General features: G+C 39.4%; 3 protein-coding genes across 4 annotated transcripts in view; 2 read left to right on the top strand and 1 right to left on the bottom strand.

The window, feature by feature from the left end:
• The window catches only part of cux1a (cut-like homeobox 1a), a 135,677-nt gene extending 126,796 nt beyond the window's left edge, over positions 1 to 8,881 (bottom strand). For both annotated transcript variants that reach the window (XM_007259429.4, XM_007259428.4), the window contains exon 1: positions 8,779 to 8,881. In XM_007259429.4, the coding sequence (XP_007259491.3) occupies positions 8,779 to 8,841 (63 nt within the window). In that variant the 5' untranslated portion in view covers positions 8,842 to 8,881. The remainder of the gene's footprint in view (positions 1 to 8,778) is intronic.
• Positions 1 to 27,006, top strand: part of LOC125784927 (negative elongation factor E-like) — a 232,426-nt gene that overhangs the window by 100,682 nt on the left and 104,738 nt on the right. The window lies entirely within an intron of this gene.
• On the top strand, positions 20,900 to 24,151 carry myl10 (myosin, light chain 10, regulatory). Its single transcript, XM_007259427.3, has 7 exons — positions 20,900 to 21,073; positions 21,400 to 21,486; positions 22,088 to 22,163; positions 23,079 to 23,183; positions 23,296 to 23,374; positions 23,708 to 23,756; positions 23,938 to 24,151. The coding sequence occupies exons 1-7, from the start codon at positions 20,915 to 20,917 to the stop codon at positions 24,040 to 24,042; spliced, it is 660 nt and encodes a 219-aa protein (XP_007259489.3). The 5' UTR covers positions 20,900 to 20,914; the 3' UTR covers positions 24,043 to 24,151.

A 27,006-nucleotide genomic window follows, 5' to 3' on the forward strand; every position in this document is an offset into this window, starting at 1 on the left:
TGTTGCTATGGTATCCGGGGTGGTTGCTAAGGTGTTGCTAGGTGGTTGCTAGGTGGTTGCTAGGGTGTTGCTAGGCGGTTGCTAAGGTGTTGCTATGGTATCCGTGGTGGTTGCTAAGGTGTTGCTAAGTGGTTGCTAGGTGGTTGCTAAGGTGTTGCTAGGCGGTTGCTAAGGTGTTGCTATGGTATCCGGGGTGGTTGCTAAGGTGTTGCTAGGTGGTTGCTAGGTGGTTGCTAGAGTGTTGCTAGGCGGTTGCTAAGGTGTTGCTATGGTATCCAGGGTGGTTGCTAAGGTGTTGCTAGGTGGTTGCTAGGTGGTTGCTAGGGTGTTGCTAGGCGGTTGCTAAGGTGTTGCTACGGTATCCGGGGTGGTTGCTAAGGTGTTGCTAGGTGGTTGCTAGGTGGTTGCTAGGGTGTTGCTAGGCGGTTGCTAAGGTGTTGCTATGGTATCCAGGGTGGTTGCTAAGGTGTTGCTAGGTGGTTGCTAGGTTGTTGCTAGGGTGTTGCTAGGCGGTTGCTAAGGTGTTGCTATGGTATCCGGGGTGGTTGCTAAGGTGTTGCTAGGTGGTTGCTAGGTGGTTGCTAGGGTGTTGCTAGGCGGTTGCTAAGGTGTTGCTATGGTATCTGGGGTGGTTGCTATGGTGTTTCTAGGTGGTTGCTAGGTGATGTATATGCATAAATTTGATTAAATGGTGTTTGCACGTTGCTACGCAACGTGCAAATACATCAATCAGCTATGCACGCTAGGTTGCTCTGGCCGTTCGGGGGTGTCCAAACTTTTGACCCGTGGCTCCATTACACACAGTACTGGGGGGCCGGGGTGTCCAAACTTTTGACCCGTGGCTCCATTACACACAGTACTGGGGGGCCGGGGTGTCCAAACTTTTGACCTAATGCTGTTTTATCCCATAGCTGCTCCATACACTCACAGTACTGGAGTTCTAGCTACCTGTCCTTCGATCTAGCTGCCGTCCTCCGATTGGCCCCATTCATTCCAATGGGGCCACTTCGTACGACATTCGTACGAAATCCGTACGTCGTAACTTTTCGTAACGCATATTTTCGGAAAGAGCTCAATAAGTTCTACAGGTCCTCAATTGGTTTCATCTTAGTATTTCAAAAATTGCGACGTCCACGGACGTGCAAAGTTCTGCCCATTCATTTTCTATGGGCAAAAAAACGCGTACTTACGAAGTTTTTACGAAAAACGTAAGTCCGATCGGAAAGCTGTATACAAGCCCACCATTCCCGATATGGACGCACGTTTTCTCTTTTGAACGAAGTCGATATTTCGAAAACTGCGGCACTAGTTAACCGGACAAAAAACAGGTGGAATAATAATAATAATAATAATAATAATAAGAACTAGATTGCAGTTCCTACAGAAACTGCGAGTGTGATTGCAGTGCTGGCTGGTATCTGCTATGGTGTTGCTAAGGTGTTGCTATGGTATCCGGGGTGGTTGCTAAGGTGTTGCTAGGTGGTTGCTAAGGTGTTGCTAGGCGGTTGCTAAGGTGTTGCTATGGTATCCGGGGTGGTTGCTAAGGTGTTGCTAGGTGGTTGCTAGGTGGTTGCTAGGGTGTTGCTAGGCGGTTGCTAAGGTGTTGCTATGGTATCCGGGGTGGTTGCTAAGGTGTTGCTAGGTGGTTGCTAGGGTGTTGCTAGGCGGTTGCTAAGGTGTTGCTATGGTATCCGGGGTGGTTGCTAAGGTGTTGCTAGGTGGTTACTAGGTGGTTGCTAGGGTGTTGCTAGGCGGTTGCTAAGGTGTTGCTATGGTATCCTGGGTCGTTGCTAAGGTGTTGCTAGGTGGTTGCTAGGTGGTTGCTAGGGTGTTGCTAAGGTGTTGCTATGGTATCTGGGGTGGTTGCTAAGGTGTTGCTAGATGGTTGCTAGGTGGTTGCTATGGTGTTGCTAGGCGGTTGCTAAGGTGTTGCTATGGTATCCAGGGTGGTTGCTATGGTGTTTCTAGGTGGTTGCTAGGTGATGTATATGCATAAATTTGATTAAATGGTGTTTGCACGTTGCTACGCAACGTGCAAATACATCAATCAGCTATGCACGCTAGGTTGCTCTGGCCGTTCCGGGGTGTCCAAACTTTTGACCCGTGGCTCCATTACACACAGTACTGGGGGGCCGGGGTGTCCAAACTTTTGACCCGTGGCTCCATTACACACAGTACTGGGGGGCCGGGGTGTCCAAACTTTTGACCTAACGCTGTTTTATCCCATAGCTGCTCCATACACTCACAGTACTGGAGTTCTAGCTACCTGTCCTTCGATCTAGCTGCCGTCCTCCGATTGGCCCCATTCATTCCAATGGGGCCACTTCGTACGACATTCGTACGAAATCCGTACGTCGTAACTTTTCGTAACGCATATTTTCGGAAAGAGCTCAATAAGTTCTACAGGTCCTCAATTGGTTTCATCTTAGTATTTCAAAAATTGCGACGTCCACGGGCGTGCAAAGTTCTGCCCATTCATTTTCAATGGGCAAAAAAACGCGTACTTACGAAGTTTTTACGAAAAACGTAAGTCCGATCGGAAAGCTGTATACAAGCCCACCATTCCCGATATGGACGCACGTTTTCTCTTTTGAACGAAGTCGATATTTCGAAAACTGCGGCACTAGTTAACCGGACAAAAAACAGGTGGAATAATAATAATAATAAGAATAAGACTTAAGAAGAACAATACTGTGATTGCATACTGCAATCACACTAATAAGACTTAAGAAGAACAATACTGTGATTGCATTACTGCAATCACACTAATAATAATAATAATAATAATAATAATAATAATAATAATAAGAAGAAGAAGAAGAAGAAGAATAAGACTTAAGAAGATCAATACTGTGATTGCATTACTGCAATCACACTAACTAGATTGCAGTTCCTACAGAAACTGCGAGTGTGATTGCAGAGCTGACCGGGGTACCCAAACTTTTGACCCTTGGCTCCATTACACACAGTACTGGGGCTCTGGGGTGTCCAAACTTTTGACCCGTGGCTCCATTACACAGTACTGGGGCTCTGGGGTGTCCAAACTTTTGACCCGTGACTCCATTACACACAGTACTGGGGCTCTGGGGTGTCCAAACTTTTGACCCGTGGCTCCATTACACACAGTACTGGGGCTCTGGGGTGTCCAAACTTTTGACCCGTGGCTCCATTACACACAGTACTGGGGCACTGGGGTGTCCAAACTTTTGACCCGTGGCTCCATTACACACAGTACTGGGGCTCTGGGGTGTCCAAACTTTTGACCCGTGGCTCCATTACACACAGTACTGGGGGGCTGGGGTGTCCAAACTTTTGACCCGTGGCTCCATTACACACAGTACTGGGGGGCCGGGGTGTCCAAACTTTTGACCTAATGCTGTTTTATCCCATAGCTGCTCCATTACACACAGTGCTGGAGTTCTAGCTACCTGTCCTTCGATCTAGCTGCCGGCCTCCGATTTGCCCCATTCATTCCAATGGGGCCACTTCGTACGACAATCGTACGAAATCCGTACGTCGTAACTTTTCGTAACGCATATTTTCGGAAAGAGCTCAATAAGTTCTACAGGTCCTCAATTGGTTTCATCTTCGTATTTCAAAAATTGCGACGTCCACGGGCGTGCAAAGTTCTGCCCATTCATTTTCAATGGGCAAAAAAACGCGTACTTACGAAGTTTTTACGAAAAACGTAAGTCCGATCGGAAAGCTGTATACAAGCCCACCATTCCCGATATGGACGCACGTTTTCTATTTTGAACGAAGTCGATATTTCGAAAACTGCGGCACTAGTTAACCGGACAAAAAACAGGTGGAATAATAATAATAATAAGAACTAGATTGCAGTTCCTACAGAAACTGCGAGTGTGATTGCAGTGCTGGCTGGTATCTGCTATGGTGTTGCTAAGGTGTTGCTAAGTGGTTGCTAAGGTGTGGCTATGGTATCCGGGGTGGTTGCTAAGGTGTTGCTAAGTGGTTGCTAGGTGGTTGCTAAGGTGTTGCTAGGCGGTTGCTAAGGTGTTGCTATGGTATCTGGGGTGGTTGCTAAGGTGTTGCTAGGTGGTTGCTAAGGTGTTGCTAGGCGGTTGCTAAGGTGTTGCTAGGCGGTTGCTAAGGTGTTGCTATGGTATCCAGGGTGGTTGCTAAGGTGTTGCTAGGTGGTTGCTAGGTGGTTGCTAAGGTGTTGCTAGGCGGTTGCTAAGGTGTTGCTATGGTATCCGGGGTGGTTGCTAAGGTGTTGCTAGGTGGTTGCTAAGGTGTTGCTAGGCGGTTGCTAAGGTGTTGCTATGGTATCCGGGGTGGTTGCTAAGGTGTTGCTAGGTGGTTGCTAGGGTGTTGCTATGGTATCTGGGGTGGTTGCTAAGGTGTTGCTAGGTGGTTGCTAGGTGGTTGCTAGGGTGTTGCTAGGCGGTTGCTAAGGTGTTGCTATGGTATCCGGGGTGGTTGCTAAGGTGTTGCTAGGTGGTTGCTAAGGTGTTGCTAGGCGGTTGCTAAGGTGTTGCTATGGTATCCGGGGTGGTTGCTAAGGTGTTGCTAGGTGGTTGCTAGGGTGTTGCTAGGCGGTTGCTAAGGTGTTGCTATGGTATCCGGGGTGGTTGCTAAGGTGTTGCTAGGTGGTTGCTAGGGTGTTGCTAGGCGGTTGCTAAGGTGTTGCTATGGTATCCGGGGTGGTTGCTAAGGTGTTGCTAGGTGGTTGCTAGGGTGTTGCTAGGCGGTTGCTAAGGTGTTGCTATGGTATCCGGGGTGGTTGCTAAGGTGTTGCTAGGTGGTTGCTAGGTGGTTGCTAGGGTGTTGCTAGGCGGTTGCTAAGGTGTTGCTATGGTATCCGGGGTGGTTGCTAAGGTGTTGCTAGGTGGTTGCTAGGTGGTTGCTAGGGTGTTGCTAGGCGGTTGCTAAGGTGTTGCTATGGTATCCGGGGTGGTTGCTAAGGTGTTGCTAGGTGGTTGCTAGGTGGTTGCTAGGGTGTTGCTAGGCGGTTGCTAAGGTGTTGCTATGGTATCCGGGGTGGTTGCTAAGGTGTTGCTAGGTGGTTGCTAGGTGGTTGCTAGGGTGTTGCTAGGCGGTTGCTAAGGTGTTGCTATGGTATCCGGGGTGTTTGCTAAGGTGTTGCTAGGTGGTTGCTAGGTGGTTGCTAGGGTGTTGCTAGGCGGTTGCTAAGGTGTTGCTATGGTATCCGGGGTGGTTGCTAAGGTGTTGCTAGGTGGTTGCTAGGTGGTTGCTAGGGTGTTGCTAGGGGGTTGCTAAGGTGTTGCTATGGTATCCGGGGTGGTTGCTAAGGTGTTGCTAGGTGGTTGCTAGGGTGTTGCTAGGCGGTTGCTAAGGTGTTGCTATGGTATCCTGGGTGGTTGCTAAGGTGTTGCTAGGTGGTTGCTAGGTGGTTGCTAGGGTGTTGCTAGGCGGTTGCTAAGGTGTTGCTATGGTATCCGGGGTGGTTGCTAAGGTGTTGCTAGGTGGTTGCTAGGTGGTTGCTAGGGTGTTGCTAGGCGGTTGCTAAGGTGTTGCTATGGTATCCGGGGTGGTTGCTAAGGTGTTGCTAGGTGGTTGCTAGGTGGTTGCTAGGGTGTTGCTAGGCGGTTGCTAAGGTGTTGCTATGGTATCCGGGGTGGTTGCTAAGGTGTTGCTAGGTGGTTGCTAGGTGGTTGCTAGGGTGTTGCTAGGCGGTTGCTAAGGTGTTGCTATGGTATCCGGGGTGTTTGCTAAGGTGTTGCTAGGTGGTTGCTAGGTGGTTGCTAGGGTGTTGCTAGGCGGTTGCTAAGGTGTTGCTATGGTATCCGGGGTGGTTGCTAAGGTGTTGCTAGGTGGTTGCTAGGTGGTTGCTAGGGTGTTGCTAGGGGGTTGCTAAGGTGTTGCTATGGTATCTGGGGTGGTTGCTAAGGTGTTGCTAGATGGTTGCTAGGTGGTTGCTATGGTGTTGCTAGGCGGTTGCTAAGGTTTTGCTATGGTATCCGGGGTGGTTGCTATGGTGTTTCTAGGTGGTTGCTAGGTGATGTATATGCATAAATTTGATTAAATGGTGTTTGCACGTTGCTACGCAACGTGCAAATACATCAATCAGCTATGCACGCTAGGTTGCTCTGGCCGTTCGGGGGTGTCCAAACTTTTGACCCGTGGCTCCATTACACACAGTACTGGGGGGCCGGGGTGTCCAAACTTTTGACCCGTGGCTCCATTACACACAGTACTGGGGGGCCGGGGTGTCCAAACTTTTGACCTAACGCTGATTTATCCCATAGCTGCTCCATTACACACAGTACTGGAGTTCTAGCTACCTGTCCTTCGATCTAGCTGCCGTCCTCCGATTGGCCCCATTCATTCCAATGGGGCCACTTCGTACGACATTCGTACGAAATCCGTACGTCGTAACTTTTCGTAACGCATATTTTCGGAAAGAGCTCAATAAGTTCTACAGGTCCTCAATTGGTTTCATCTTCGTATTTCAAAAATTGCGACGTCCACGGGCGTGCAAAATTCTGCCCATTCATTTTCAATGGTCAAAAAAACGCGTACTTACGAAGTTTTTACGAAAAGCGTAAGTCCGATCGGAAAGCTGTATACAAGCCCACCATTCCCGATATGGACGCACGTTTTCTCTTTTGAACGAAGTCGATATTTCGAAAACTGCGGCACTAGTTAACCGGACAAAAAACAGGTGGAATAATAATAATAAGAAGAAGAAGAAGAAGAAGAAGAAGAATAAGACTTAAGAAGATCAATACTGTGATTGCATTACTGCAATCACACTAATAAGACTTAAGAAGAACAATACTGTGATTGCATTACTGCAATCACACTAATAATAATAATAATAAGAAGAAGAAGAATAAGACTTAAGAAGAACAATACTGTGATTGCATTACTGCAATCACACTAATAATAATAATAATAATAATATGTATGAAGTTCAAGGGGTTAAACTAGAGAACAGTGTGCATATTGAATAAATAACATGAATAAAAGCACTACTGAGTAAAGTGAGAGAGGCATTTGATCCAGCTGGTAAATTTAAATCAGCCAAGTCTAAAGAAATCAGAAAAACGAGAAGAGTGAGGCTGTCTGTGTAAAACCAGTAAAACAACTGTTGTAATATCACACACAGAAGACCACCAGCGCGGTTCAAAATGAAACACACCCCTAAAAAAAGATGACAAAAGAGAATTTCATTCACAACACGGCCCCAACAGCCCAGAGACAGAAACCACATCAGACAAACACACTGTGGGTGGCCCTCACGCTGTCTGTGCTGTAAAATAAAAAAAATCCCATAATCCCACATAATTACAGCGTCAAAAAACAAAGATACCTGAAACTGAACACCCTTCATACATCAACGGTGAACAAGAAAAGGACATGACGGGGATTTTCACCCATTTGACAGCAATCCAGGAAGAATTTCTCTGCTTTCTCAGCTTCGCCTTGCACCAATATCAGACAGATCCCATTACAGTGCAAGCACAGTGTGTTCATATGATGCCACAGTCAGGCTGACATTACTATTTAACATGGATAGACGGCCTGTGCAAGAGACAAACGTAATAAAAAGATGCTGAATGTACTGCATTCATATACAGCATTTACTGTGACAAAAGTGTGAGACACAATCAAGCATCATGCAGAAATAATGTACATTTAAACCAGGGAAATTAAATTATTTCTTTCCATTCAGGCTGAGAGAGATATGTATATTTAAAACCTGGTTTGTGTAATTAAGCACACTTTTACTCCTATAGCTACACTTATTCTTAAAAAGCCCTTGAGTGCATCTGCCTTTATCACTCGCTTCAATAGAAACAGCATGAAAAATAATTCCAAAAGAATAATTTAAACCCACAAGTTACATGCTGAGAAACCTCTAAACCCACTGCAATTTAAACTGTTGATTAATTATTGACTTTTATCCAGTAAACCATTTAATAAAAGTACTAAGTCAGCTCTAAACAGACCGAGTTTAGGTTGAAGATCAATCCGGCGTATATTACCATCATTCAGCGTTCAGAAGACCTGATCAGTGCAGGATCGAGGCGTATTTCCGATTCATCTATTAAGGGTTAATAAAGTTAAACAAAGAGAAACATCAGGATAAATCGATAGCTCAGCTTTAATATCAAATAGAAACAACAGTAGCGTGATGTTAGAGGCGAGCAAATTTCACACAGACAGAAAGAGAAAACTAGCAGTAACTGAATAATTGATGATTAAATGTATCTATTCCATCACTATTAACACAGTTTAAGTGGGCTCCGTACAGTGAGTGTGTGTGTGTGTGTGTGTGTGTGCACTTGTTTTCTACTTCTCTGATTAAAAGCTGCCACCAAGTTCAACCACCAACTCGATCCAGCAGCAAAAACAGCGGAAAAGTTCTGAGTTTTAAAAAGTAAAAGTGTTCATTCGTACCGCTAAATGTTTTACTCCGTCTCTGAGTCTCCAGCATTACTTTGATAAATCCACACGTGCGGTTAGAAAGAGTGTTTTGTGTGCCCCCATCACCCTGCCGCGTCCCAGCAGCATCAGCGGGGCTCCAGCAGCGGGGAAGCCGGCAGGATCGCACCGCAGCCCGCCCACACGCGCCCCGGCGCCCCGCTGACCCCGTCGGCGGCCGGGAGCCCAAACAAAGGGAATCAATTTCTGATCAATGAGCTGCAAAATATTAATAATACCGGTCCCGCACTTTGGCACGGCTGAAGGCACCGGGTGGCTCCGGTCCAAAAAAACGAACCGAGCTAAACGCGAAGGAGAACTGAGCAAGATTAGAAAAGAGGAAAATATAAAAGTTTAGTTTTCTACCTGCAGCTGCTGTAAATCCAACCGCTTCCAATATTGGAACATCGATCCAGCGCTGGCCGCCATCTTGAGACATATTGAGACGGGGAATGAGAGAGAGAGAGAGAGAGAGAGAGAGAGAGAGAGAGAGAGAGAGAGAGAGAGAGAGAGAGAGAGAGAGAGAGAGAGAGAACAGAGAGAGAGAGAGAGAGAGAGAGAGAGAGAGAGCAAGCGGCCAGAGAGGGGGAGAGCAGAAAAAAAAAACAGAACAAATCGTTTATTATTAAAAAGACTGTCTGAAATTTAACGGAATCTATTTTATCCACAGTGTAGCTGGAACTGGTCGGGCTGTATGAGCTTTATTAAAATTGTGTGCATATGTTTTGTACATACTCTGAAAAGAACACGTGTGTTTTATACACTAGCTAGAACTTATTTGCATATCTTAAGTACTATGAAAATGTTTTAACTAGAAGACAAGTATACATTTCTACACACCAGCTCGAAGGAAAGTGGCTAGAAGGAAAGTGTAGTTTATTTGTTTTATGCACTAACAACAACTTACTTACACAGATGTTTCCCCCAAAGACAATGTTTTAACTGCAACACTGCCTAAATATTGTATTATTAATCTATTACCTGCCAACATAGAACACAGGTTTATGCACTTTCTAGAGTACTAAGTGTTACAATACGAAAAACACAAAAACATGGTTTATGTGCTAGCCTGGAAACAACTACATATTGTTTTTTAGATGAGAAATCAAGTACATAGTGTTCTAAGGGCTGGAACTGTGTACAAACATGCTATGTGTTAGCTAGTTAGTTATTTGTACTTTAGCTAAACTAGCTAAATGTTTTTAAAGTACATGAATTTACATATAGTCAGCTCAACAGCTAAGTAATCTTATTTATACACAAATGAAAAGTAAATTCAAATTCAAATGTAATAAAATCCAATATTACACCAGACTATTGGAATAATCTTAGCTTACTCTAGGCTGTTAATCTTTATATTTACAATGGCTGTTTACAATTTTGTTCCACGTTATTTGCTTTTATAGTCAGAAAGAGCTTGTTCTATTGCACAAACACACATGTAACCATTCTGATTTAAGGTGAATGTTCTAAATCCTGATTTGTTTTCTGGGAATTTTCTGGCACATTGAAATTTGCAGATAATTCAACTTGTTGTGTTCACGTGTTCCTATATAAAGTACAGAAGGAAGACACAAAAGCACTCCTTGACATAGTCTGAAATAAATATAAATGATTTATGCTTTAAAGAATATTAAATTAAAAGCATTTAAATATTTAGTATGTGTATAAAGATCGGAGTGACTCAGTGGGGCAGAGTTAGTGATGGGGAATCAATACTGAGCTACTTGAACTTGACCTTAGTAAAGAGCGCCCCCAGTGGCCCAAACAGGCAACTGCGCTTCATCATCTCAGCTGGATCACTTCACTTTGTGTTTGCTCCTGTGTCTGATGTTCTTTAACAGTCTTTTTTTTGCGACAACCTTAGTAATTATTCAGTTAATACATTTTGTCACCAGTCTAAATTGTTGTATATTTTAGTACAAATTGGGTCTATGCCAACTAAGGTTTTATGAGTGGCTCCGTGTAGGGTTACTAACTGGGTTCTTCTTGAGTATGAAACCCCTCCTGTAACTTTTATATTGTTCTGTACAGCACAACAATCTACAGTTACACTATAGACCGTACACTAGACTTACACAATCTACTGTACACTACAGTTACACTACAGAGTGTACACTACAGTTACACAATCTACTGTACACTACAGTTACACTACAGAGTGTACACTACAGTTACACAATCTACTGTACACTACAGAGTGTACAATACAGTTACACAATCTACTGTACACTACACTTACACAATCTACTGTACACTACAGTTACACTACAGAGTGTACACTACAGTTACACAATCTACTGTACACTACAGTTACACTACAGAGTGTACACTAGACTTACACAATCTACTGTACACTACAGTTACACAATCTACTGTACACTACAGAGTGTACAATACAGTTACACAATCTACTGTACACTACAGTTACACTACAGCGTGTACACTACAGTTACACAATCTACTGTACACTACAGAGTGTACAATACAGTTACACAATCTACTGTACACTACACTTACACAATCTACTGTACACTACAGTTACACTACAGAGTGTACACTACACTTACACAATCTACTGTACACTACAGTTACACTACAGAGTGTACACTACAGTTACACAATCTACTGTACACTACAGTTACACTACAGAGTGTACACTACAGTTACACAATCTACTGTACACTACAGTTACACTACAGAGTGTACACTACAGTTACACAATCTACTGTACACTACAGTTACACTACAGAGTGTACACTACAGTTACACAATCTACTGTACACTACAGAGTGTACACTACAGTTGCAAAATCTACTGTCCACTACACTTACACAATCTACTGTACACTACACTTACACAATCTACTGTACACTACAGTTACACTACAGAGTGTACACTACAGTTACACAATCTACTGTACACTACAGTTACACTACAGAGTGTACACTACAGTTACAAAATCTACTGTACACTACAGTTACACTACAGAGTGTACACTACAGTTACACAATCTACTGTACACTATACTTACACAATAAGCTGTACACTACAGTTACACTACAGAGTGTACACTACAGTTACACAATCTACTGTACACTACACTTACACAATCTACTGTACACTACAGTTACACTACAGAGCGTACACTACAGTTACACAATCTACTGTACACTATACTTACACAATATGCTGTCCACTATACACTACAGTTACAAAATCTACTGTACACCACACTTACACAATCTACTGTACACTACAGTTACACTACAGAGTGTACACTACAGTTACACAATCTACTGTACACTACAGTTACACTACAGAGCGTACACTACAGTTACACAATCTAATGTACACTACACTTACACAATCTACTTTACACTACAGTTACACAATCTACTGTACACCACACTTACACAGTCTACTGTACACTACAGTTACACAATCTACTGTACACAACACTTACACAAGCTACTGTACACTACAGTTACACTACAGAGCGTACACTACAGTTACACAATCTACCATACACCACACTTACACAATCTACTGTACACTTACGCTACACTTACACAGTCTACTGTACACTACAGTTACACAATCTACTGTACACTACACTTACACAAGCTACTGTACACTACATTACACTACAGAGCATACACTACAGTTACACAATCTACTGTACACTACACTTACATAATCTACTGTACACTACACTTACACTACAGAGCGTACACTACAGTTACACAATCTACCATACACCACACTTACACAATCTACTGTACACTTACGCTACACTTACACAGTCTACTGTACACTACAGTTACACAATCTACTGTACACTACACTTACACAGTCTACTGTACACTACAGTTACACAATCTACTGTACACTAAAGTTACACAAGCTACTGTACACTATACTTACACAATATGCTGTCCACTATACACTACAGTTACACAATCTACTGTACACTATACTGACACAATATGCTGTCCACTATACACTACAGTTACACAATCTACTGTACACTACAGTTACACTTCAGAGCGTACACTAAAGTTACACAATCTACTGTACACTACACTTACACAGTCTACTATACACTAAAGTTACACAATCTACTGTACACTACACTTACACAGTCTACTATACACTAAAGTTACACAATCTACTGTACACTACACTTACACAGTCTACTGTACACAACAGTTACACAATCTACTGTACACTACACTTACACAGTCTACTATACACTACAGTTACACAATCTACTGTACACTACACTTACACAGTCTACTGTACACAACAGTTACACAATCTATTGTACACTACACTTACACAGTCTACTATACACTACAGTTACACAATCTACTGTACACTACACTTACACAGTCTACTGTACACTACAGTTACACAATCTACTGTACACTACAGTTACACTTCAGAGCGTACACTAAAGTTACAAAATCTACTGTACACTATACTTACACAATATGCTGTCCACTATACACTACAGTTACACAATCTACTGTACACTACACTTACACAGTCTACTGTACACTACAGTTACACAATCTACTGTACACTACACTTACACAGTCTACTGTACACAACAGTTACACAATCTATTGTACACTACACTTACACAGTCTACTGTACACTACAGTTACACAATCTACTGTACACTACAGTTACACTTCAGAGCGTACACTAAAGTTACAAAATCTACTGTACACTATACTTACACAATATGCTGTCCACTATACACTACAGTTACACAATCTATTGTACACTACACTTACACAGTCTACTATACACTACAGTTACACAATCTACTGTACACTACACTTACACAGTCTACTGTACACAACAGTTACACAATCTATTGTACACTACACTTACACAGTCTACTATACACTACAGTTACACAATCTACTGTACACTACAGTTACACTTCAGAGCGTACACTATACTTACACAATCTACTGTACACTATACTTACACAATATGCTGTCCACTGTACACTACAGTTACACAATCTACTGTACACCACACTTACACAATCTACTGTACACTACAGTTACACTACAGAGCGTACACTACAGTTACACAATCTACTGTACACTACACTTACACAATCTACTTTACACTACAGTTACACTACAGAGCATACACTACAGTTACACAATCTACTGTACACTACACTTACATAATCTACTGTACACTACAGTTACACTACAGAGCGTACAATACAGTTACACAATCTACCATACACCACACTTACACAATCTACTGTACACTTACGCTACACTTACACAGTCTACTGTACACAACAGTTACACAATCTATTGTACACTACACTTACACAGTCTACTATACACTACAGTTACACAATCTACTGTACACTACAGTTACACTTCAGAGCGTACACTATACTTACACAATCTACTGTACACTATACTTACACAATATGCTGTCCACTGTACACTACAGTTACACAATATACTGTACACCACACTTACACAATCTACTTTACACTACAGTTACACTACAGAGCATACACTACAGTTACACAATCTACTGTACACTACACTTACATAATCTACTGTACACTACAGTTACACTACAGAGCGTACAATACAGTTACACAATCTACCATACACCACACTTACACAATCTACTGTACACTTACGCTACACTTACACAGTCTACTGTACACTACAGTTACACAATCTACTGTACACTACACTTACACAGTCTACTGTACACTACAGTTACACAATCTACTGTACACTACACTTACACAGTCTACTGTACACTAAAGTTACACAATCTACTGTACACTATACTTACACAATATGCTGTCCACTATACACTACAGTTACACAATCTACTGTACACCACACTTACACAATCTACTGTACACTACAGTTACACTACAGCGCGTACACTACAGTTACACAATCTACTGTACACTACACTTACACAGTCTACTATACACTACAGTTACACAATCTACTGTACACTATACTTACACAATATGCTGTCCACTATACACTACAGTTACACAATCTACTGTACACTACAGTTACACTACAGAGCATACACTACAGTTAGACAATCTACTGTACACTACACTTACACAATCTACTGTACACCACACTTACACAATCTACTGTACACTACAGTTACACTACAGAGCGTACACTACAGTTACACAATCTACTGTACACTACACTTACACAGTCTACTGTACACTACAGTTACACAATCTACTGTACACTACACTTACACAGTCTACTATACACTAAAGTTACACAATCTACTGTACACTATACTTACACAATATGCTGTCCACTATACACTACAGTTACACAATCTACTGTACACTATACTTACACAATATGCTGTCCACTATACACTACAGTTACACAATCTACTGTACACTATACTTACACAATATGCTGTCCACTATACACTACAGTTACACAATCTACTGTACACTACAGTTACACAATCTACTGTACACTACAGTTACACTACAGAGAATACACTACACTTACACAGTCTACTGTACACTACATTACAGACTGTACACTAGTTACAATATCCATTGCACACAAAAGATACAGCAGATATACTACATATTGTACACTACAGTTACAACAGATTAGTTATTCCATGTAACTGGACATTACAGTTACACTACAGACTGTATAGAACAGATACACTACATACTGGACACTACAGTATACTGTACACTACAGTCACTACGGATTAGTTATTTTACAGACTGTATACTACTGATACACTAAAGACTGGACATTACAGTTACACTACAGATGGTACAGAACACATACACTACATACTGTACACAGCCTGTACAATACAGGTACAGAACAGGCAGATTAGGATAAAATATTCTTTAAGTCTAAATTGTTTCTCAGCAGCAGTAGAGGATGCTCTGTGTTTGGCTAAAATCTGCAGGCTGAAATGGGAATAAACTCAGTTCTTCCGTTTAGAGGAACAGGTTTCAGAGTCTGTATTTTCAGCCCAGCTGAAACCAGTACTTTCTTCACAAGCTCTACCCTGTCCTCTAGGACCTGCTTTAATCAAATAACTCTCCTCTTGAGGCCAGGCCTCGTTTAAGAAGACGCCACGCAGGGCTGGAGTTTAATTACAAGCAGAGAGCCTTCATTAACATGCAGTGTGTGAGCTCTAACTGAGACATTAGTTACTCTTTAATATCCATATAAACATCCTAAACAAAACAACACACTGAATATCTGTCTTTACTTGTGTTATGTATAACCGTATAGACATTCCATACTATGATAAACCAGTGTAAACTACAGTAAGCTACATTTTAATATGTAAAGATTGTTAAACATGAATGAAATGTAATACTACAATTAAGGTTAACAATAATAACAAATAAATGCCCAAGTAAAAAATAGCATCTATTACTTTATTTTATATATCTCTTTATTGTTTTTATGCATTCCTGTGTTTGTTTTACCTTCTTTCTAATCATATCCAGAATGGAGAGTGGGATGATTTTTGAGAAAACAGCGCCCTCTACAGGCTGATCATCCACTTCACAGCTGAATCAGTCACAGAGGATTTAACTCTGGCAGTCTTAACTCACATTATATCGCATTTGAATTTAAATATATTACAATGTATAAGCTGTACATATTAATGAGTATTCAGAATAAATGAAATGTAGTAAACTGAAAGTAACTGAAAGTCGAAAGGGCTTCAAATTAATCAACTGAAACTCATTATTTTCTGGGATTTAGTAACTAAAGTAAAGTTTCTGAAAGTAAAGTATACAGAATAAATTAACTGAAAAAAGTGTCTGAAATAAAGTAACTGGATTAAAGTAGATGTAGTAAACCCGGAAAGAAGTAACTGGAAGGAAGTATTTGCTGTATTTACTTTATAAAGAATATTGAATAAAGTGAATGATGGTATTTGGAATTAGGTATCTAAAATAAAGCAACTGGAAAAGTATAAAGTAACTGACCTATAGTATCTGAAATTGAATAACTAAAATATACTAGCTGATCTAATGTATCTAGAATACAATACCTAGAACAATATAACGGGCTAATGAGCTGATTGGTCAGTTCAGGACAGGATGGGCGTGGTTAGTGTTTAGTTCAATAGTGATGCTTCACCAAGCTTTATTTAGAAATCACTCGATTGATCTGTGACTTTCCTGCACGGTAAAAACTCTCCACTATAAAGACTAGTAAAGTTCCGCCGCTTAAAATAACTCTGCAGAAATTAAATAGTTCTCAATAGTTCACCAGTCCGGGTCTACTTAGTCCGCCTAACAGTGAAATTATGTATCTGGAATCAAGCAAATAAGGTAAAGTATCTGGAGTAACTGAAATAAAGTAATTTAATGAAACTACCTGGAACAAAGTAGCTAACGTTTCTGTAATAAAGTATTATTAAGTATAAATGTTATATTAGTAATTTTTTTCTCTCTCTCGATTGCGTCATGTTATGAATCCTCTGGGTTTCAAATGTATTAACCTCCGTACCTAAAAACCTAATATATCAGTATGTTTTGCGGTTTAGACGACAGTTCAGTCGATTTTGTAAGCTGAAATTTCAAATGATCATTCAGTTAAGCTTTGTAGGAAATTTGCAGGGGAGAAGGCTCGTCAGTTACTCTTCCATCAGTCAAAAACTACTAATCAAAGTATACCAGCTTTAATGACAAGGCAACATTTAAACCATTTAATTTAATTTTAAATATTCATAACATACATCTGATTTACTTTCTAATTCTTGTGTTCTGGTGGATTACCAAACTTTTTTAGATTCAGAGACCACTTCTGCATTGGCGGGAAATATCTAAAAATAAATAAATAAATAAATAAATAGTATCTATATATATGTCTATATATATATATATATAATTTACTCTTCTTATTATAACCATTAATCCTTGCACAATCACTCATGTCACCATGTCAACCTTTAACCACCTTTTACCTTAGACACTTATTAAATATCTTTATAGCCCCTCCCCACCCGGTATCTGAAGCAGTGATACAACTGATATAACTAATAAAGCTGTTGGTGTGGCATAAAGGATAACAACACTACTTGCCAGTAAGATACTACATCATGGGTTCAATTCCTGGTCTTGGTGACAATGCTGTGTTATACCAACAAGAGTTCTTGGGGAAGATACTAAATAAGACCGTTAGCTAAACTACTTAAATGTAATGTGTTTATATAATAGTTTGTCCACTTATTTTAAATTACACTACGGTACAAGAGATGGGTGTGCCCCAACTATTTTTTGCATTTATAAAGGAACCACTTTTGCCCTAACCATGAGAAGGCCAGGCTGGAACAGAAAGTCTTGGTTCATGCAGACATGAATCTGATGCCTGTAGGTACTGGGGAAGACTCTTTCAATTTAAACCCAGTGTGGTGTAATTTTAAAAAGCAGACACAGAAACATTGCTTTTTTAAAAATCTGCAATTAAAATGTTAAGAATCACAAATTCTAAAAAATATGTTTTATTTTGCCAGTCTTTATTATCCCAGCTGAAACAAGACAGCACTGGTCTCCTTATCTCTTTCTTTGATTTGCCAAATGCATACAGTAAAGATAACTACATCATTTACTTAACTACATCATTTTCCTTAAATAAAATAATCTAATATTAACAGCTAATTGTTTATTTCAGCTTTAAACCAGCTATCATATATTACATTATAATCCAGTTTAGGACATGATTATCCTTATGCATGACATTTGTGTGTGTGTGTGTGTGTGTGTGGGTGCGTGTGTGTGTGTTTTTAAAGTAAATGTTTTTGGATAAAGGAACCTAAAGCATCTAGAATAAAGCAACTGTTAATTCCTTGCATAAAGTATTGTGAATAAAGGAAGTGCATTTACACATATACAATAAACTAATTGATGTAAAGTTTCTGCAAAAATATAACTAAAATATTTGGTATGAAGTACCAGGTATAAAGTATAGTATAAAGGTATAAAGCAACTTATGTAAAAGTTTCAGTAAAATATATTAAGTAAGATATGAGAATTAAAGTATGTGGAAAACAAGTTCTGAGGTAAGTACCTGAAATAAAGTTTATGGAATCAAGCAAAAATACAGTTTTACTTTGACTGAACAATCTTTGATAACTGTTTTTAAATATATGCTGCTGTCTTCCTTTTGTTTAGATTCTAGGGTCTGCGTTAGACCACCCCTGTAGGTGTGAGGAAGAGGAGCAGGTGAGGTAACGTTAGAGACGCAGGCTTTGTTATGCAGAGCTGTAGGAGAACTAGATCAGACAGATGGAGGAAACCTCCATCATCCCTCACGCACACCCCATGTGTGTGTGTGTGTGTGTGCGCATGTGTGATTTTTGGCATGAGGAGCAAGACCTTGAGTCCTTCAGCACACCTGCTGCAATCACACCTAACATGGGCATGGCTGGCCACTGTGAAAACACACACACACACATATAGACATTACTAAAAGGAGTGTCGCTGGGTGTGATGAGTTACTGCAGACTGACGGATGGTGCATAGCTGAGCTGTGGAAAAGAACAAGTTTAAATATGGCAGTAGTGTGTGTGTGTGTGTGTGTGTGTGTGTGTGTGTGTGCTCTGCTTTCCTTATTGTTCTTCAAGAACAAAGGAACAAACATTCCGTCATTAACACCAAACCAGACGCTTGTAAGTGTCAGGACTCTACAGCTGCCCTGTTCCTTTATTTATAATACACAGCTCTCAGTTCCTACTCAGCTCCTAATTCTTCTAATCAGTACTTTATTAGAAGAAAACTGAATTAAACAGAGCCACTGTTAAAACAGTGCCACAGAGAAGATTAGCACCCAAGCCTGAGTTCTTCTACTAACATCTCAATCACTGCACATTCTGAACACTGACTAACAAAACAGATTTGTTAATCTGTTATTTAAATATGTTAATCTATGTAGAGTTACCTACAGTAAACACATTTACTGATCATCAAATTTACGTTTATTGAGTTTATTATAATGTTATATAAAGTTAGTTATAGTAAACACACTCACTGAACACTGACTTTATGTGTATTTGGGTTTATTCTAATGTTATATACTCACTAAACAATGACTATGTTTTTTGGGTTCATTCTAATATTATAAAAATTAAATGCAGTAAACACACTCACTGACTACCCATTTTATGTTTATTTAGGATAATTCTAATGTTGTAAAGAGTTTAACAGGTATTCACACACAGTAACTATTCTATTTATGTTTATTCTAATGTTATATTGTGTTTTACATTATATGTTTTACATGTATGCATACTGACCACTGGCTGTTTGTTTATGTGGGTTTTATTTTAATGGAATATACAATTAATATCACTAAAATCACTCTTACTGATAACTGGCTTCATGTTTATTTGGGTTTATTCTAATGTTATACAGAGTTAATTACAGTAAATACACTCACTGAAGAATTACTTTTTTTTTTTGTTTTAATTTATTCTAATGTTATATAGATTTATTTACAGCAAACACTCTCACTGAACACTGACTTTTTTATTTAGAATTATTCTAATGTTATATAGAGTTAATAACAGTAAATACTCTTACTAAACACTGACTTTATGTTTCTTTAAACACTCTCACTGACTTTATGTTTATTTGGGTTTATTCTAATGTTATATAGACTTAATAACAGTAAACACACTCACTGAACACTGACTTTATGTTTATTTAAATTTATTTTAATGTTACATAGAGTAAATTACAGAAACACTCACTGAACACTGACTTTATGTTTATTTGGGTTTATTCTAATGTTATATAGAGTTAATTACAGTAAACACTCTCACTGAACACTGACTTTATGTTTATTTAAATGTATTTCTATCTATATTTATTTAAATCTATCTATCTATCTATCTGTCTATTTATCCATTCATCCATTCACTTGGTCTTGTTCTAGAGATGAGAGTAATGCTGATGAACAATAATGCTGACTGTCTAAACCCTGTCCTGAACAGACTTATCTACTGCTGCTGTTTTATTTAATATGGTTTTGATGTAAAGTAACTGAAGTAATGAGTTAAGGTTTTTATCTGATTTACATCTCAATAGTCAGTTTCCTCAGGACAGCTGTAAGGTGTTAACTTGTTTACATGGTTTACTGGACCTGAGCTGCTTAGGTGTCAATTAAACTAAAAACGGGGTGACTGACAGTGTAAAGGTTGCATTTTAACTGTTTAAGACCTGAGAGAGAAGACAGGATGTATTTTATAAATTTATCCAACATATATAAAAAAAAACTAGAAACATAGCAGTGCATGAAGGTTAAGAGGTTAACCTGGTGTCAGATTTTGCACCATGCCGGGGTGACTGACACTGCAACTGGTCTTAAGATAGCAGTCTTCACACTTTGACCCTGCATCTCTGTTCACTACAATAGTTTTGGGGGGGGGGGGGGGGGTGCTCTATAAGGCCGGCATGCTTCTGTTGTTCCTCCTGCTTTTGTCTAAACATAGAACGGACTGCCGACGCTCCCGTATAAAAACTCAGAGTGGCCACCTCTCATTGTCTCCTCAGCTTCAGCCTCAGCCTCAGCTTCCTCCTCTCCAGAAGACAACAAGACCCTCTGCAGCCATGGTAGGCCTCTATCTTCAGCAGGATCACGAGCACTGCAGTGAACTTACTGTTTCTTATGGAATCTTTTAGAACCAAACATGAGACATCTGCTGCTATTGTTTTTGCTGCAGTCACCTCAATGCAAGTCAGCTTTACTGACTTACTGTAACAGTAGATATCTGACTCCTCAGACCCAGGTCAAGTCCCAGCCTAGACTAAAACAGGTTTAAATTACGAAGATACTTTAGTCCAAGACAAGACTTTATCTAAGCTCAAAATGTGCTCAATATGTACTAGATGTAAGAGATCATCATTTAAATGTAATCTTGTCTGCTTCTGAATTTCAGTCTCCAAAGAAGGCCAAGAAGAAGGAAGCAGCCAGCTCTAATGTCTTCAGCATGTTTGAGCAGTCCCAGATCCAGGAGTTTAAAGAGGTGAGAATCCTTCATTTCAGAGCTAAAAAACGAATGTATAAATTAAAGTTAAAATATTTAGTAGTTTTATCAAACAGTCCTCACACTGACCTCTGGTTATACTGAATTTGTGCTCTGAATCAGCCTGTACAGCCTGCATTTTACTTGTTTACATTTTAAAAAATGTAGTGCTAAAAACAGCATTTTAGGTATGGATAATAACCAGTGCTACTTAAATTCCACAAATACACGCCTCTAATAGGTGGAAAAATTTGGTTGTATCATGGTTTCGCTGACAACTGCCAGTTATGTCACCCTGTATCATTCATTAACTGACCACCAGTTGCAAGATGAAAACATGCATTTGCAACATTTGCTTTAAGCATAGGGACTACCTTTTTAAAATGTAAAACATTTTAAGGATTAAGAAATTGTATTAAAAGGTTTTCATGTAGACGTTTTCTTTCTAGAATAAAAGTGTTGTGGAAACACTGATGAACTCCTAAAACAAGGAGGTGTTTTTTTTTCATGGTGACTAAAAGCTGTGATTAGATTTAGGAGAATGTGAACGTGAATGTGAACATTGGACAGCATGTGCTCATCTGTTGTTGTGTGTCTGCAGGCATTCACCATCATGGACCAGAACAGAGATGGCTTCATCGACAAGAACGACCTGAGAGACACATTCGCTGCTTTGGGTAAGAGAGAGAGAGACAGAGAGAGAGAAGAGGTTTGAACTGATAGTTAGTTACATTTTCATTTTGTTTGTATGCTAACAGTGTTAAAGATTAAAATTATATATAGTATTTATTCAATTAGAAATATACATAAAGGAATCAGCAAAAACAATACATTTAAAATTAAGTGATGCTGTGATGTCACAAACAGCAACACATTGACATATTGTATATCTGCCGATTTAGTCTGAACGGTTAGCCCGCAGCAGTTTAGCCGAGACTACTCAACCAGATAAGCATTTTTATTGACTGTTTTAGCCCAAATTTTGAATCAGGCACGAAACACAGTAGCCAATCAAAAGAGAGCTCATTTAAATATAACAGTCTTAAGGGTGCTGTCTGTTTAATTCTGAAGGATAAAGACAGGTTGGTAAATAATCATGTACAAATAACTGTGAAATTAATTATAACAAAAACAGTGCAGGGTGTGACCTCTTTAAGAGAAAAAATGTGAGTTACAGGAGAGCAGGTGGACTGAGGCCTGCTGTCTGCTGTGTGTGAAAAGGTGTTTATCCATGTGGAGTGTGTGTGTTTATCCGTGTAAAGTGTGTGGGTTTAGGGCTGTAGATTACACAGAGCTCTGTACACTAAGAGAGAGATCAATCTCACATTACGGCTCAGTGTGTCGGAGCTTTGCCCTTAATCAAGAGCAGCGGCACATACCTTTATTAGATCAAACCATAAAGACCCAACAGCTTCCAACAAACACCTTCACTCTCACATCTGCAAATGTTTTACAATGTTTAGACAAATAACAAGCATTAATAAAACAAATCAATTACTGTATGAATGAATCATAAATCAGTTTGGAATGGCAGTAAACCAGTAATAAACCTCAGCCTGCCGTACTAATGTGAGTGTATGTGTGTGTAACAGGTCGTCTGAACGTGGGTAACGATGAGCTGGATGAGATGTTGAAGGAAGCTTCAGGACCCATCAACTTCACCATCTTCCTCAGCATGTTCGGAGAGAAGCTTAAAGGTAAAAACATACTAAAAGCATTACAGCACACAAGTCCATACTACCTGTTGATGTATTTAGACACCTGCACCATGTGTTAATAGTAATGCAACATTTTATTCTCTTCTAAAAGGAACGGACCCTGAGGAGAACATCCTAAACGCCTTTAAGATCTTCGACCCTGAGGGCACTGGCATCATTAAAGGAGAAGAGTGAGTATACTCTGTTCTGGACATGAATCAGACTGCGTTATTAAACCTTAATAAACATTTGAACATTTTAAAGATAAATAATGACATAATATTAAAATACTGTAAGTACTGATACACACATAACTACATATATTAATAACAAGTTGTTAATTAAGATCTGAGACTAGCAATATACACTATATGGCAAAATATTGTTGGACACCCCTTCTAATGAATGCAATGAACCAATAGTGTATGTCTGTAAATGTCATAGTGTATGATGTGAAATTGCATAAACAGCGTGTTCTATCACTAAGCACTATCTAAAGACCCATATTAATTTTTCTCTTTCAGGATCAAATACCATCTTATGTCCCAGGCAGATAAATTCACAGAGGCAGAGGTATGTCACACACACACACACAGTAAGATTCAGCTCTAAACAAAACAGTGATCAATAATAATGTACAAGAAAATGTCACAAGGCTAATGTTATTTAGTATAATGTAAGCAGCATGATGTAAATTCATTACTTTGGCCAAACTATCACTTTACACAAGTAAGCTACATTCGTACTCTTGCAGGTAAATCAGATGTTTACAAACTTCCCCCTGGATGTGGCTGGAAATCTGGACTACAAGAACCTGTGCTACGTCATCACCCACGGAGAGGACAAGGAGCAGGAGTAAAATACCATTTCTCATCATTGCCTGTGTTTACCAAACGTCTGCGTGTATATGTGTGTACCATTCCCTCGCCTGTATCTGTCCTTTGTCAATAAAGATGTATAAAATCCAATTTGGTAAATCTATAGTACTCACTCCCTATATTGTACACTTACACTGTGCTCATTAGTGACGGTATTCCAAGCATAGACTTATGTGAGTGAACAGCACATCCACTTTCATTCTCTCAAACTACAAGTCCTGCATCATTCTGTAATAAGGATTACCAGCTGTCACAAATACAAATAATGAGCATGGGGTTTAGAGGTGGGATGGAGGGGGGTCCTCCACTAAAACCTTTCACAGTTTTTTTTGGAAACTTCACTAAATCAGTTTTTCTACCTCAGATTTCTCCAACTTTATATTTGATGGTTACTGAAACTGACCCATTATATCAGTCCACTCCTACACTGCTGCAAGTGCTTCATTTTGCCTGCTTTTCACAGAAAGGCTCATTTATAAAAGTGAAAACATTACATAAAAACACCATATGCACACTACAAAATAATTTAAATATCTTAACAAAAGAGTCAAATACGGAGCCCGGGAGGTACTGTGGATAAAAAAATAATTAATTGAGCAAATGATATAGCAGTTTGTGCTCACGTTTTCTTCAATTCAAGTGTAGTGGAGACCACTGTGAAAGTATTACGGTTGGCTCTGGTAGCATGTTACACTGTGTTCAATCCGGTGAGTCGGCCAGAACACCACTAAAGCCATAGTTTGTTCAAGAGGTTTATTACAGGCCGGAATAAAGAAACTACATTAAGTACAAACTGCAAATTCTACAGGTATATCTATACATATCTATGGCACCACAGTTCTCAGGTGGTACATAGGCGGCATCTAGTGGCCATCCTCAGTAAAAGACTCAGTAAGAGTATATATATAAAGTGTCTGTTGCTAGTTTCACTAAATGAAACACAGTAAAAATAATAGCACAACAAAAAGTATTATATAAATGTCTTCAAACTAACATGATACAAAAAGCTAACAAAGCTAATTGCCAAATACAACTGGGTAGAGGTGAAGCTAAACAAGCATTTAGCTGAAACAAACCTTGAACAGTTGAGTTGAACAGTCAGAGCAAAACTGAGGTAGCTAGCCATGAGGCAGCAAAATCTAAACTGCTTCCTAGAGGACATGACGTCAGAGAATGACATGTGACTAGCTTCAGCCAATGGCATTATGTTTTCACAAGTATTCGCAATAAACAGGACAAAATAAAAAATAATAAATTAATAAACTCTACAGTCAGTCTGGGCCTTTTGAACATCGAGTGAACAATTTGCAATTCGTGGTCACGATTTCTTTAAACTGAGAGAACGATTTTTATGTGCACTACAACAAGAAGCTCAGCCTCCCCCTCAGCAAGACGTGTACAGTACATCGCGGAGCTGATTAACCAAAGGAATACAAATACAGTTAAGCTCAGTCGTGAGTAAAAGAAATAAACATTTCACTGATGCAGGATGACTGTATGTGTGTTATATAAACCGTATCAAGTCAAAGTGATACAATGTGGAATTGTGCAACAAAAATATAACGTAAAGCAGTATAATTTTATAAATATACAGCAGTAAGTCTGTGTCCAACTGTGCACTGTAAAAAAGAGGAAATAAAGATAATATACAAATGTATATAATGCAGTGTGTGACAGTTGACTAAGAATGGCTCATATAAGGGTTGCTTTAAATCTGGAACACTATATAAAATCAAACTAGCTGGTCTAAAATAATATTAATATTATTTTAAGTTTATTTAAGTGTGCGGTTTATATTATAATTTGAATTTTAGATGTGACCAAATGTAATTGTAAGATGTATGACATTAATATCATCACTAAAAACAGTTATCCTGTTTATACAACTAATTTATATGCCTAATCTAAATTACACATGTATGCAAATATATCAGTATATATTTATATATGTAAATTATACCATTTAAATATACTATTTTCTGACACATCATTACAAATCAAACTTGTAATGCAAATTCATGAGCTCAGAAACAGATAAACAGTGTAATCACAGACACTGCTTCTTGTACATATGCATATATTTAGTAGCATAAATGTAATAATAATGTAAGAAAAAGTGCATTACCTTGGAGGCTGACTGAATGTTATTGAAAAATTAATAAACACAATTCCACAAACTGGAGGCGTCTTGCAGCGGGAAGCTGATTTCCTCCAAGCTTCTTGTCGTAGTGCACATAAAAATCGTTCGCTCAAAATAAAGAAATCCTTCACTCAAATGAAAGAAAATGTAAGCACAAACTGCTATATAATTTGCTCTTTTAAATCTTTTTAGCCATGGCCCCCTCCCGGGCTCTGTCTACAGTATACCTAAAGGCCCGTTACATATTACCTGTACACGCACTATGTATGCATAATAGACCAGTGCTATATTCTTATGTTTACTTTTAACATTTGTCTGCAAGACTCAACAGAGACACTAGCATTACTGCTACTACGTGCTGACTGGCTGATGAGCTAATACTAAACTACCAGTCAGTTTTAAAGGCTTTAAACTTGGGTTTGAAAGTTTTTATTTTGTCAGCGATACTAAAACATTTTAAGAAATAAAATATTTAACCTATAAATCATGATTTTGCTCAAGTGCTCCATATGAACCCATTCACTTTGGATTTACTCAGGAGCGCCCTGTAGTGGCTTATTTGTGCCTTGTGAACCATTTTTGTATATATTTGGCAACGTGTTTAGGGTCATTATCTTGCTGAAAGACCCAGTTATGACCCAACTTCAGCTTTCGGGCAGAGGCCACCAGTTTCTGATTCAGTCCTTAGTCTTATCTGACCAAAGCACATGGGCCCATTTAAAATCCCAGTACCGCTTGGCAAACTCCACCTTTATACGATTATGATTATCTTTTCTTACCATCCTCCTCACTGTGTGTGGTGGCA

Source organism: Astyanax mexicanus, chromosome 20, assembly GCF_023375975.1.
Source record: "Astyanax mexicanus isolate ESR-SI-001 chromosome 20, AstMex3_surface, whole genome shotgun sequence".
Lineage (NCBI taxonomy): Eukaryota > Metazoa > Chordata > Actinopteri > Characiformes > Acestrorhamphidae > Astyanax > Astyanax mexicanus.